Source organism: Echinops telfairi, unplaced genomic scaffold (genome assembly GCF_000313985.2).
Source record: "Echinops telfairi isolate 266 unplaced genomic scaffold, ASM31398v2 ScPeMD7_9;HRSCAF=40, whole genome shotgun sequence".
NCBI classification, from domain to species: domain Eukaryota; kingdom Metazoa; phylum Chordata; class Mammalia; order Afrosoricida; family Tenrecidae; genus Echinops; species Echinops telfairi.
In genome coordinates, this window is record NW_022103906.1 from 60,345,567 (window position 1) to 60,358,062 (window position 12,496).

Sequence of the window (12,496 nt, forward strand, 5' to 3'; positions counted from 1 at the left end):
TGGAAAAGGGTGCTTGGGAACTGTTCTTACCTATCACAATGGTGTTAAAAGACACCTGCTCTGTGTTTTTCCCGTCGTTATAAAAAGCCAGGTGCCAGATTCCCGAATCCAAGTACTGGATGAAGCCAGCCTCGTGCAGGCTGACGGATCTTGCCTGCCGCCCGGCTCTGTCCGACTCCAGCAGATTCCGCTGCTCTCTGGCAATCAGCCGGCTGCCGTCCAGGAGCTCCACAAAGTCGTACTGGGGACGGGACAGCGAAGGACGACGCCTTTAGTAGTCAGAACCACTGGGTGGGCCGCTTCTCCCCGCCCCCGCTCCCCTTTCGCGTGCCATTGAAGCTTTCCCCCCCTCCTTCATAAACACCCCAGAGAAGAACGTTCCCGATCGACACGGCCATGGCGCTTACAGGGCTGGTGGAAACGATCGTATGTGCACGCGTTGTCTGATTTAAGCTTCAAAGATGACCATTCCCCACCCCCACCCCCTCTTCACTTCCTGGGTAAGATGCTGAGTTTAGGGAATCTGGTAATTCACACATAATTTACAAAGAGGTCATATTCCAAACTCAGCAGGGGTTTTCCGTGAGAACATTTGCTAAGGCTGGCTTTTCCTGTTTAGTCCTCAAGTAGTAACGACTAGTATCGACGACGCTTAGTGCCAGGATGACTTTTAATCCACACAGCAACTCTTGTCGAAAGGCAATGAAGGCTTCCAACTTTAAAGACGCAGGATGCCTTGGCATGGTTGAGTTGCTGGGACGGGTTGGGGTTCGGATGTAAACTCCAGGGTGCTTCACTCCAAAGTTGGGGCTGCCTCCACACCAGTCTACCTTTCCTCTGGGATCCTAATGTAACCACCCCCGGCACTACAGGGAGCCCAGGGTTTTCACTTATTATAGTTAAATGAAGATGCGAGGCGTGCTGGCCGGGTAATAGGTGCACTGGGCTGCCAGCCTGAAGATAGGCAGTTGGAAACCACCAGCCACGTCTCGGGAGGAAGACGGGGCTTTCTACAGTGCAACGTATCACAAGATGCCTTTACATCTCGGATGAAAAGTCTAACAATCAATGTGCCCAGTTACAATTGGGAAGTCTATCGTTAAACTCAATCTTTTTCTCCCATACATTTAATCATGAACCCTTAGGTGGCCAGAAGAATTCAAGGCAAACACTTACAATTTAAGGTGATAAATGATAAAACCGTACATCAAACCCCGTTTGGCTGTTGAGTGAATGTTGACTCAAGGCGATCCCCGGCTGATGCAGAGTGAAATGGCTCCAGAGGGTTTTGTTGACTGTATGTTTATAGAAACAGACCGCCCAGCCTTTCTCAGAGGTCCCGCCGGTTAAGTTCAACATGCTAACCTTTAGTTAGCCGTCTGGCACAAATGAGGGTGCCACCCAGGAAGCTTCTGTGATTGCTAAGCCCATGTCCCATTGCCATGGAGTTGAATCTGACTCACAGCAACCCTCACAGAGGGTCTCTGAGACTAAGTCTCTATGGGGGTGGACAGCCTCCTGCTTCTTCCATGGAGTTGCTGGTGGGCTTGAGCTGCCAACTGTGTGATTAGCAGCCCAAAGCTTAACCCACTGTGCCACCAGATGCCTTGGTGACTGGTGATAGTGGTGTAAAATTTTGTAACTAAAGCTAACGCAGTGAATTTGATAGAAACTGACAAGATTTTCTATGTCGTTTCATTAAGCTTTTTAGATAACAGTTTTTTTAAAAGTGGAATGATTCTGTTTCAGTACCCAGTCTCATTTTATTCCTGAGATGTGTGTTCATAGTGAAAAATACACTTTAGCTTTACATGTATAAATCATCAATATCACATTGCTTTATTGGTGAATCTTCATTATTCTACTTAAACAATTGGAATTTTATCTATTTAAGAAAAAAGATGATTATATGAGTTCTTTAATCAAACTAGAAGAAAATGAAAGTTTCATAAATTAAAAATTCTGAGAATCACAGTTAAATACTTGCTAATGTATTGATCATAGACCTCTACTCTTACTATGGGGCAGAATTTAGAATATCTACTTCCCTTTTTTTACTTATAATTTTTTATCTAAATAAGAATACCTGTGATATTTTGTGTAGTAAAATTGTTTAGTAATACCAATTGCTATGATAAATGCATATAAAAATTGTAATCTGAGTCCTATTTAAACTTTTTTGCATTTACATCTTACAAAGATGTAAATCGTGACCGATGTGCGTACCTAGCCTTCAAAAAATCTCTTCTAGAATTGTCAGAGGAAAAGTCTAGGTGGCAGACTTGATGGTGACAGTGGTGAGCGTTGGGTAGCTGATGAGGATTTACTCATTTATTGGGCTCTCAGAGTCCCTGGGGGGCCCAAATAGTTAAGTGCTGCACTACAGCTGAAGGTTGTTGGTTTGACCCTACACAGGGGTGCCCGAGAAGACAGGCGTGGCGTCAGCTTCTGAAGGGTCACAACCTTGAGAATCCCACTGTCAAGAGCAGTTTCACCTGTGCACACAATGTCTACATGCGCTGGAGTCTGCTCTAGCGCAGCCGATGACAACAGTCTCTGATGCATACACATTTACTCGTGACCTTAGTCAGGGTGTTCAAGGAGCTCAAAGTCCTTACATGACACTCAAATCGCCCTGATCAAAAGTAGCCACCTCATGTGGGAGGAGAGTACTTAATAACCTTTGTTCTGAAACTTGGGAGAAAGACAGGCTTTCGAACTGGTCTTGGAAACCCACAGTTCTATCCTGGCCTATGGAGTCACTATGAGTCAGAACTGACTGACTGTAAGGCAGTGAGTGAGTGACTGAGTGGGGTAAACTTGCCATGGGTCTTTCGGGGTTGAGGGTCTAGGAGAGGAGATGGGCGTATTGGTGCCTCCAGTGTTAGGGATTTTTATAAGTTGAGGACTAAATTCTTTGGGCTAACTCTTTAGTCTCACATTTTGGGGGATCAATCATGAGACAAAGCTTATATTTGGATAGAGGTTTCATATAAATTGGAAGCGCTCTTAAATGTAAATTTCATTAAATATAAATTTAAAAGTCCTTTTCACTTAAAGTTTATTTTAAATCACTGTGTATTCACAAAATCCTTCATAAAGCCCAAAGAAGAAAGGTTTGTCCATGTGTGCTGTATTTATGTTGTGATTTTAGATTAGCAATCTCAACTGTGTATCACTGCAATACAGAGAAAGGAAGAAATACTCGTGATTATCTGATCTGATTCCTTCCTTTTACAAAGGGAAGGCCAGAGAAGCTGACTCCTTCAAGGTCATGGGTTTATACAGAAGTTGACTCCTTCAAGGTCATCAGTTATATCAGCTTACAACCCAGCTTTCCCCATCAGAGTTCTAATGCAAATGGCCTAACATGGTAGAGTACACTATTAACTCTAAGGAGTGCAATTGCTTCCTTGGGCTTCTAAGTATCCAGCAGAAGGAGCCGGGCATTAGGGAGAAGAGTGTCAATTGCTTCCTTGGCAACAATCAAATGGACAGTTTTATAAAGGGTCAGGAAGGCTTACAAAACTCAGGTGACTATTCAGAATGGTTCGCCGATTTTAATTATTTCAGGTTGAGTTATTTAAGGTTCCCTAGAAAGAGAACTGTTCAATTTGGGGTGCTTTATAGCATATGTCATGTTTAAACACTGAACTCAGAAACAGTTGTCTGCTTGGCTGATTTGGAATAACCCAGAGAAGGAACTCCAAATAACTGTGAAGCTTAAGGAAATGCATAACCTATTTAACCACAGAGATTGTGTAGAAAAGAAAAGTGAATAGCACGTGCATTGTATTTAAATATCAAGCGAATTATGAGAAAACCTGAAACTGTAACTTTCATTTTCGTAATCTTATGGAGCATATATAATTCGTACAGTCGACCTAAAATCTTACAATAAACCTTTAAAGTGCACAACACAATAGATCGTTTTTATCTGAAATTATTTTCGGGAAATTTGTAGGTTACAGGCTTACTGCTGTCCTTAGCTCTGAGGTATATTTCGTGAGTTACACAAAAGTAATTTAATCATGTGGTTCCAATGAAGAATCTTTTTTCACGTTTTACTGGACTATTGTTATAAATGTAATCTTCTATCTGTTATATTTGAAATTACATGGGCCTAATTCCATCCATTTTAAAATCTCCTTATTATATCCTGGGCAGCATGACATATAACATGAGCCTGAGTCAAATTTAATTATATTCTGAAATTTAAAATTAGACAGTAGTATACAACAAGAAATGTTTGATATACAAGGATTGAAGGCATTTACTCTAATAAAATAGCTATAAAAATATTAACCCAGAAACACATCACACCAATGCATGCTTTTCAAAGATTTCACATATGTATTTTCCCTGTCCCACAATGATATTAGAGAAAGCATGTTCAAATAACAAAAAAGCATAATTTAAAGGTCTATGTGGAAAAGACCAAAATTAAATAAAAACATGCTTGAAAATCTTCTAGTTTTCATTTTATAAGTCAAGTTAAAGTCTGCATCAAATTTCATGGTCCAATAAACATGATCAAATACAATTTCAAGCTTATCAAATTATTCATTTTAATTAGCCAACTATACCCTCTCCCACTTACTGTCTATCTTATTTTCCAACATCTTACAGTTAACACTATAGTAACAAGTCTACTATATGACTCTTGTTGATTAACAAACACATGTACAGTAGTGATGAACAGTAAGGAGCGAGGCCAATGTCATGCTGGCTGTAAGGGGAAAGGCTATGTGTCAGTTTGGCTGGGTTATACGATTCTCAGCTGTCTGGTCATTATTTAATTTCTAGCAGTTATTAAATGATATAGTCATTCCCTCATTTTGTGATCTGATGTGGTGAGCCTCCATTTTTGCATAATATTGATTTTGGCATAATCTTAACCATGTTGATAAGTGAAGTTAGAGTTAATCATATTTTTGAGATACCTCTACTCGGGAAAAATCTGAGTTCTAATTTTATAGTAGGTAATTTAAATAACTTATCTTAAAATATGGGTTTATTTTAAGTCATCATTTTCAATACTTATAACATAAGGTAGTATTAGCATATTAGAGAATATGCCTGTGAAATTATTGATAGCAGCTCTCCAAGTGTGATTGTTATTGTGGGGGATTTTATTCATGGGAATTGACTTTAAGGTTCTATAATCTAGAAATATAATTAAGAAATCTATAAGTTAGAAATATCTGAATTTATTTGTATTCCAAATCAGTGTGTTGACAGTTATTTATGGAAGGGCTTTGGCCCCATTTACCTTAGTCTTCATCGTTTCTAGATAAGGAATAGTGACTTGAATTTATAAAGTTAATATAATTGATTTATCTTATGCCACGATGACTTTTTGCCAAGAGTAAAATGGGAATACAGAAAAAACATATACATTTTTAACAGACTGAATGCATATCTGAGATGATTATGCTGTGCATCCATAAACATGAGTGGAACACGATCATCTGTAATTATCATAGAATTTTTATAAAGCACAAGAAAACTCTATGGTGTTTTCTTGGGTGTTCAGATAATGCTCAATAGTCATTAAGTTACTAAGAAATTCCAGTCCATGTTCATCAATCGATAGTGATCGAAACAAGTCTGGAAGAAATGTAGTTCTTCCTACTACTGACTTACAAACCTCATAATAAAGTGCAACCTATATTTGAGAGTCTCTCCACTGTAAAAGATCAATACGAAAGTGGTCAGACCATTGAACAAACAGCTTTACATTCAGTAGGAAACACAGTAACTTATGTTAAGTAAGAAATAGATTAGCTTAAAAAATGCAGGCAAGCAGTTTTCATTTTATTGGCAACCAAGGTTACGCCTACCTGAGTATGGGACGGTGGTAAGCCTTTGCGGCCGTAGACACCAATCAATGCATCCTTTTGAAGAGAGATATTGAATTTAAGAAACTGTGGCTGATCAATAAAGAGCTGTGATCTCCAGAAGATCCCGGGAGGAACCTCTTGAATTGCTCTTCGGCCAATATCAAGTTCTCCAGAATCTATGGTGTTATTTTCTTGTGTAAATCCACCCGATCTTCCTGGATAGAAGAGAACCGTAGAGGAAACCAATTAAATCAACAGAAAACAGCCAGCAAAACACAACCCCTTTCTTTTCCAAAGTTATTTTTGCTAAATTCTTAGAACATTCCACCTTCTTCTGGTAAATGAAATGCTCTCATATAATTCTCACTTTCAAAGCTCTGTTGGTAAGAGATTATTGTTTGTCTAATTCTGCTTTAGCACATTCTTTAAGAAATTTAAGTCAAATCCTTAAACTCCCCTTAAGGTACACCTGTTACTGAAGCTGTTTTCACACCTACCATCTTTCTCGATCACTCAAAACATAATTACCTTACAAATTAGAAGCCTTGTTATTTCTTGAGAGTTTAAGTCTGGTACTCATCAGTCATTCTAAACATACCATAAAACTGCCAAGTGTGAATTAAGGCAGGCTAGATTTTAGAGATATCTAGATCAAGCCTTAAACAAACCACCTAAAAATAAAAATAAAAAAGCAACGGCACCGATTCATGCCGTTCTTTGGAAGCGATATTAGAATGAATGAAAGTGAAGACAAGGTAGAAGGGAGCTCCCAATAAAATGATTTTAAAAACTCACCTATTTTATTTAGCATTAAACTAACTGAATGGGACCCAAACCCACTTCCAAACCCACGGCCACTGAGTCCTAGACAATAAATTCGAAGACAATAACTCCTTGCACAGGCTGACAGTCTCATCATTCCGCCAACAGAAAGGCTGGTGGGTTTGTGGTTAGCAGTGCAATTACCAGTGTTCCTTCAAGCCTCCAAAGCGGTCGTTAATATTAAATTCCCAACTAGCAAGTTGCCTTACTTGCATGACAAAAGAGTTGCTTGACTACCTGCCAATAGTTAATAATTGAACACTGCGTTCATTTGATTGAGGACGTACTTAGAGACATAGGGCCCTGGTGGTGACAGTGGGTTAATGCTGGACTGCTCATTGAAAACTGGTTTGAACTCACTCGCTGCTCCCCAGGAGAAAGAGGAAACTATCTACTTCATGAAGCATTATGGCCTCAAAACCGCGAGGGAGCACTTCTATTCTGTCCGCTATAGGGTTCATTTTGTGTGGGGGTTGAAGAAGGCAGTGGGTCTGGTGTGGGTTGACTATGGGCATGCATTGCGGGCCCCTAGAGAAAACCAAACCCATGGTTTCTGCCATCAAGCAGTTATTTATCTGGTCAGGGAGATGGTGTTTAGAAATGATCAATTCAATGACAATCTAAACCAATATATGATTACGGACCAGCGAAGGGCTACCACTGTGGGTTGGAGGTTGAAAACTTTTACAGAAGAGTTAAGTGCTGAAGTGAACCTTGAAGAACCGGCAGATTCTCTGTAAGAGGACACACCATGGTGAGAAACAGCGGTACAACTGGACAGCAGTTAGGGAGGGAGGTGGGGAGCCAAGGCATCTATGGGGTTAGCACAGGAGCGATGAAACCTGGCTCCACAGTCACACACCTGGCACGATCAGTCACTGCCTGTGTGGCATTGAGGAAAATACAAAATCCCTGATGCTCTTGACCTCGCATGGAAAATGAGAGCATCGACAAAGCGATCCCAGGATGGATGTAGAGATGGCAAGAGGCCCTCGTGCATAGGGTAATAATTGCAGTACCTGGCCCTCAGCAGGCACGGAGTGAATGGAAGACGTGAATTGGTTTGCCATGGGAGTAATGGGAAATAAGGCTTGAAAAGGAAAATCACATCAGTTTGTGGAGGGCCTTGAATGCCATGTGAAAGGATTCAGTCTTTTCTATTTATACTTAATAACAAAGATTGGTTTTGGCCCTTCCATTCCAAGATCAAGTGAAGTTACCTGGAATGGCTTTTCAAGGATGCCTTTGTAACTCTCACCAAACGATTGGGAATGGTGGGGTGGTGGTGGTGGTGCATGCAAATAGGGCGTGTGAAATACCAATAGAGGGGATTGGCTAGTTTTGCCATTCTATTTGTGCTGCAGTGGTTCAGCGTTGCGCTGTGATCTGCATAGGTGGCAGTTCGAAATCACCAGCAGCTCTGTGAGAAAAGACTGGGCTTTCTACTCCTGTAAACAGTTACAGTCTCGGAAACCCACGGGGAATCACTATGAGTCAGCACTGACTCAGTGGCAGTGAGATATTTTGGGGGTGGTGGTACTGTGGGCCCCTCAGAAGCAGGAAGAGTGGGAATCTCAGGCCTGTCAAGAAAGAAGAGCCACCAACATCCTTGCCTGAAGTGGTAGAAGCAATTGAGGCCACAGAGGCCGTGGCACCGTGACCATGGAGACAGAGCAGAGGAGCCACATGGCCTATGAAGCAGGGAGGCTTCCTGGTCTACTGGACAAGGCAGAAGCCAAGGGACCACGTGGCTGAGAGGCTGAGGACCAGAGAGAATCACATCTGCCAGCATGGCTGAGAACGAACATTTTGAACAAGAGAATGGTCCCCTTAGCATTTTGTACCCCATTATCTTCCTTGTAATCGTGAGAACTGTCTGCGAGCGCAGTGTGGCCACTGCAGTGCGGTCCTGAACCCCGCAGAGCAGTGGAGCAGGCTGGGTGAGACTGCTGGTGTGAGAACAGGGTGAAGAAGCGCGGAGGGTGGAGGATCAGGTGACCTTGGCCTCAGCCTGGAGCGGAACGGGCTTCTCCTCTCCCTTTGCGGCCGGAGGAGGTCAGACTAGGGCCCAAGGCATTCCTTACACTGTATCCTCAGGTATTATTTCTTCTTTCCTTCCCTGAAGATGTATATATTTACTAGTATTTTGGTTGCTATACTAAGAATGCATGGCATGTTTTAAAAGCATATACTTGGGGGTGCATTTTTGGGGGGGAGTACATATTTTATTACGCGTCAATTAGAGCTAAGCGCACAGTCACTTACGGGTTCCTGAGGTATGGGTTGGGGAGTGGGGTTGTTTGGTAGGGTACAGTGGGCAGAGTCAGGAGAAAAAGACATCGGTATCACAAAGGAACATGGTCGGAGGTCACTGATACATATGGTAACTATCCAGTTTATGGAAGGCGCAACGATTCACAACCAAGTCCCCCTCCTGGATAAGTGTGGGCTTTGAGGGAGAGCATATCACTAGCAACTGCTAGGCCTGGGCTCTCCCTGGAAGGCTGCATCCCACCATGATACATGTGCCGTAGCTAAATGGAGGCCCGTTAAAGGTGTGCACAGGCTAAAGGTGAAATGAAACCACTGTTTTGAGACCATTACAGCGCAGTCGGGTGAGGAGCCTGGAAGCAGAGAGAGAAATTCGGTAGGCAATTGCAATAACCCAGGTATGAGGCAGGTGGGGCCTGTACCAGGAAGCTTAATCAAAAGACATTATTTACAATTTCACTTAATCATAGCCGTTAACAACCCGGTAGCTATCAGGTCTAAGTTTCTTGAGCCAATTCAGTCATGGGAAAAGGGCTAGTGCCCTGGCATCAAGCCGATGCTGACTCAGGGCGACCCTGGCAGAGTGAGGGTATTCTTCAGCTGAAGTCTTTGCACAAGCAAATCGCCAGTCATTTCTCCTGGTGGGGTTCTAACCGTCCCCTGCTGGGTATCAGCAAGTGCTTAACCATTGCACCACTAGGGCTGCTTTTTCTTCCTTCTTTTAAAAAAAGGTCCTATGAGTAATATTTCACATTGTATTAATCACTATACTTTTATATGCATCAATCCATAGGCTTGAAACAGTAGGAAATTCATATAAATTTTGGATACTTTATTTTCCGAAGTCATACATGGCTCATTTTAGAAAAAAAAAATGGAATACAGAGTGAAACAGAGGGGGGAAAATCCAACCCCAAACCACATACGATTTTGCTCCATCACTAGACCTCTTTCTTGATTCATATGAATTCAGAAATCTCTGACACCAGTGTCTACCCTTCAGTTATAGCGTTCCCGCGCCCCTGGCAGCAATCTCCGTCTGTGGTGGTGCAGGAAGGGGCAGCGCTCCTTCTGTTCAGCCCTGTGCGAGCACTCCCCGAGTCATGGAGCAGAGCCCCAATGGACAGCACCGGCTCCACGGAGCAGGGAAGGGCAGAAGGGAAGGAAGCGAGGTGGTTTCAGCTACTTCTCCTGTTACAAACTTCTAGGTGTGTAGGTGAAGTCGATTTTATTTTAAGATGAGAAATCGAGGGTGCAAGGAAGTAAATTATGTCCTCCCAATCTAACTCTATGTACGAAATCCATGTGTTTATAAAATCATCAGTATAACCTATTTGTTATTGAAATGTGATTTGGAGTCACCAAGATTTTCACTGCTGCATTTCACACCAAATCAGAGACCCTAAAGCAGCAAATCTTCTTAGCTTGCAAGTTTCGGATACAAAACCGCTCCTTGTGTTTACGATGCGGGGACGGCCAGCTTTCCTAAGACAAGAAGTGCCGTGGACACAGGGACACCACTGCTTTCTTCTTCATAATACATTTCTAATAAGTGGTCGTCTTGGAATTTTCTCATGAGGTTATTTTTAAACTTTTGAGCAGAGCATTCGTTTATTTCTTTATTCCCCACTCCTGAAGAACTGTTGGCACATATATTTGAAAACGGACTATCTGGACTACACTATCAACTCACTGATTTACAAGGCTGTGATTATACTTCACTGTTATGAAGGTCAACAGTTACCCTGTGAGGGTTATGTCATTTAATCTAGTCTCCAGTGCTGATACAAATGCTGCTATCAATGTTTGGTTTTTTTATTTCTCCCTTTTAGCACCTTTAGTAGAATGCCTGCCTTTTGAGGGCTGGTAAGCAAAAACTGATGCTAATTTCAGAATATATTGACTTTTCTTCCCGAAGTGGCATCTCTACCAAAGAACATTTGCTTCCCCAGTAGTCAGTCAGCTCTGTATTCACTATCGTGAATTCACTGTACTCACCTAGTTTGGCAGCTAGGGATTTTGCTTGGTTGATACTTTCACAGCTGAATCTCCCCACCTTTTTTCATATGCTTATTTTGAGAGGTTAGTTTTTCTCACTGAAACAACAATTGGGCCCTCAGTGGGGCCAATGAGCACACCCATTTAACCCATAAGTCTCAGAGCTAACTTAACTAGGGGGCTCCCCTACCCAAGATAGGGCTGTAAGACAAAAGACTGATCTTTGACTGGACGTGCTTGAATGGGGCTGGTGTGATAATGGTTTGGTTTAGTTCTCCCCCTGTAATGGGAAAGTCCACGGAACCATAACTTCATGGCATCTAAGCGGAAGTGCCCACGGGGCTCTCTAGTCCAGGGATCCTCACAGAGGAGCAGTCTCAGCCCTGGGGAACCTGAAGACTTTTCTCTGGAGGAAAGAACTAGAGAGCGTTAAGTGAATTAGTTTCTCAATTTTCCTGTGAAGAGTTTCTTGAGAAAAGAAAGGCTTATCCAGAGTTTTGCTTAGAGGCACTGTCCTAGAGCACAAAGTGTCCACTGTGGCACACAAACAAACAACACTGAAAACGATTTTGTTGGTGAATTTAGCCTTCTTTATTCAAGACACCACAGACCCATAGGAGGGGCTCAATGTCTTCTCCTGTCCTACACATAAATTCCATCAAGTACAAAGAGTGGCCTTAGAAACAAGGTCAGCAGTTCAAAACTACCAGATGCTCCTGGGAAAAGAGGTGGCTTTCTACTCCCCCAAAGATTTAGCCTCAGAAACTCAAAGGGGCAGTTCTCTGTGACCTATACAGTCACTAAGAGCCAGAAATCCCTCAACGCCAGTCAGTTTGACTTTGCTTTAGGACTGTTGGCATAGCTAGAAATGAGATTTTTCAGGCGGAAGGTGCAATAATTTTGTTTAATGAACTCTGCACTCTACCCCAATAATTGTCCAAGAGGGCTTTTCGCCTGCAAAGGATTGCAAGGAGACCCGTTAAGAAAACGTAGTATTGAAAACCAAATCCCAAACCAAACCCACTTCCATCCAGTCGATGCTGACTCCAGCAACCCTGGAGGACCCCGTGGGAATGCACACGCGAGGTCCCAAGACTAACTCTTTACAGAAGTAGCAACCCCCGTCTTTCTCCCAGGGAGCGGCTGTTGATTTTGAACTGCTGACATTGCAGTTAGCAGCCCAAAGCATAACCACTACCATTAAGATGAGACAGATTGAAGATAGTGATGCCTTATTTTAATCCAATTGACAAACTTATTGACAAGGATTGATCTCTTTTCCTCTCTTTTTAGCTACCTGCCTAGAGTAAGAACTCTGAACCATGACAGTTGTGTCAAAATGTATATTCATAGTTTTGAATTGAAAAATATAACTCATCTATTAGTTCCATAGGATTATACGGTGAAAGTGGTCTCCCATAAACCAAATGAGCCTGAAATAAAAGGAGAGCAGAGGGAATTAGTAGTATTTTTCCTGGCCCTGGCAGTCTTTTGGGATATATGCCACAGAAAAAGGGAATTCTAAGAACGGCAGAATGCAGTAGAAAGAATGCAGTGGCAAT

At 42.2% G+C, this 12,496-nt stretch overlaps 1 protein-coding gene across 4 annotated transcripts in view; it reads right to left on the reverse strand.

Moving 5' to 3' along the window:
- TENM3 (teneurin transmembrane protein 3) overlaps window positions 1-12,496 on the reverse strand; it is a 554,322-nt gene that overhangs the window by 170,222 nt on the left and 371,604 nt on the right. For all 4 annotated transcript variants that reach the window (XM_004696135.2, XM_045286700.1, XM_045286698.1 and 1 more), the window contains exons 6-7: window positions 5,844-6,058; window positions 31-241 (exon numbers count right to left, since the gene is read on the reverse strand). In XM_004696135.2, coding sequence (XP_004696192.1) covers window positions 31-241; window positions 5,844-6,058 — 426 coding nt within the window. The remainder of the gene's footprint in view (window positions 1-30; window positions 242-5,843; window positions 6,059-12,496) is intronic.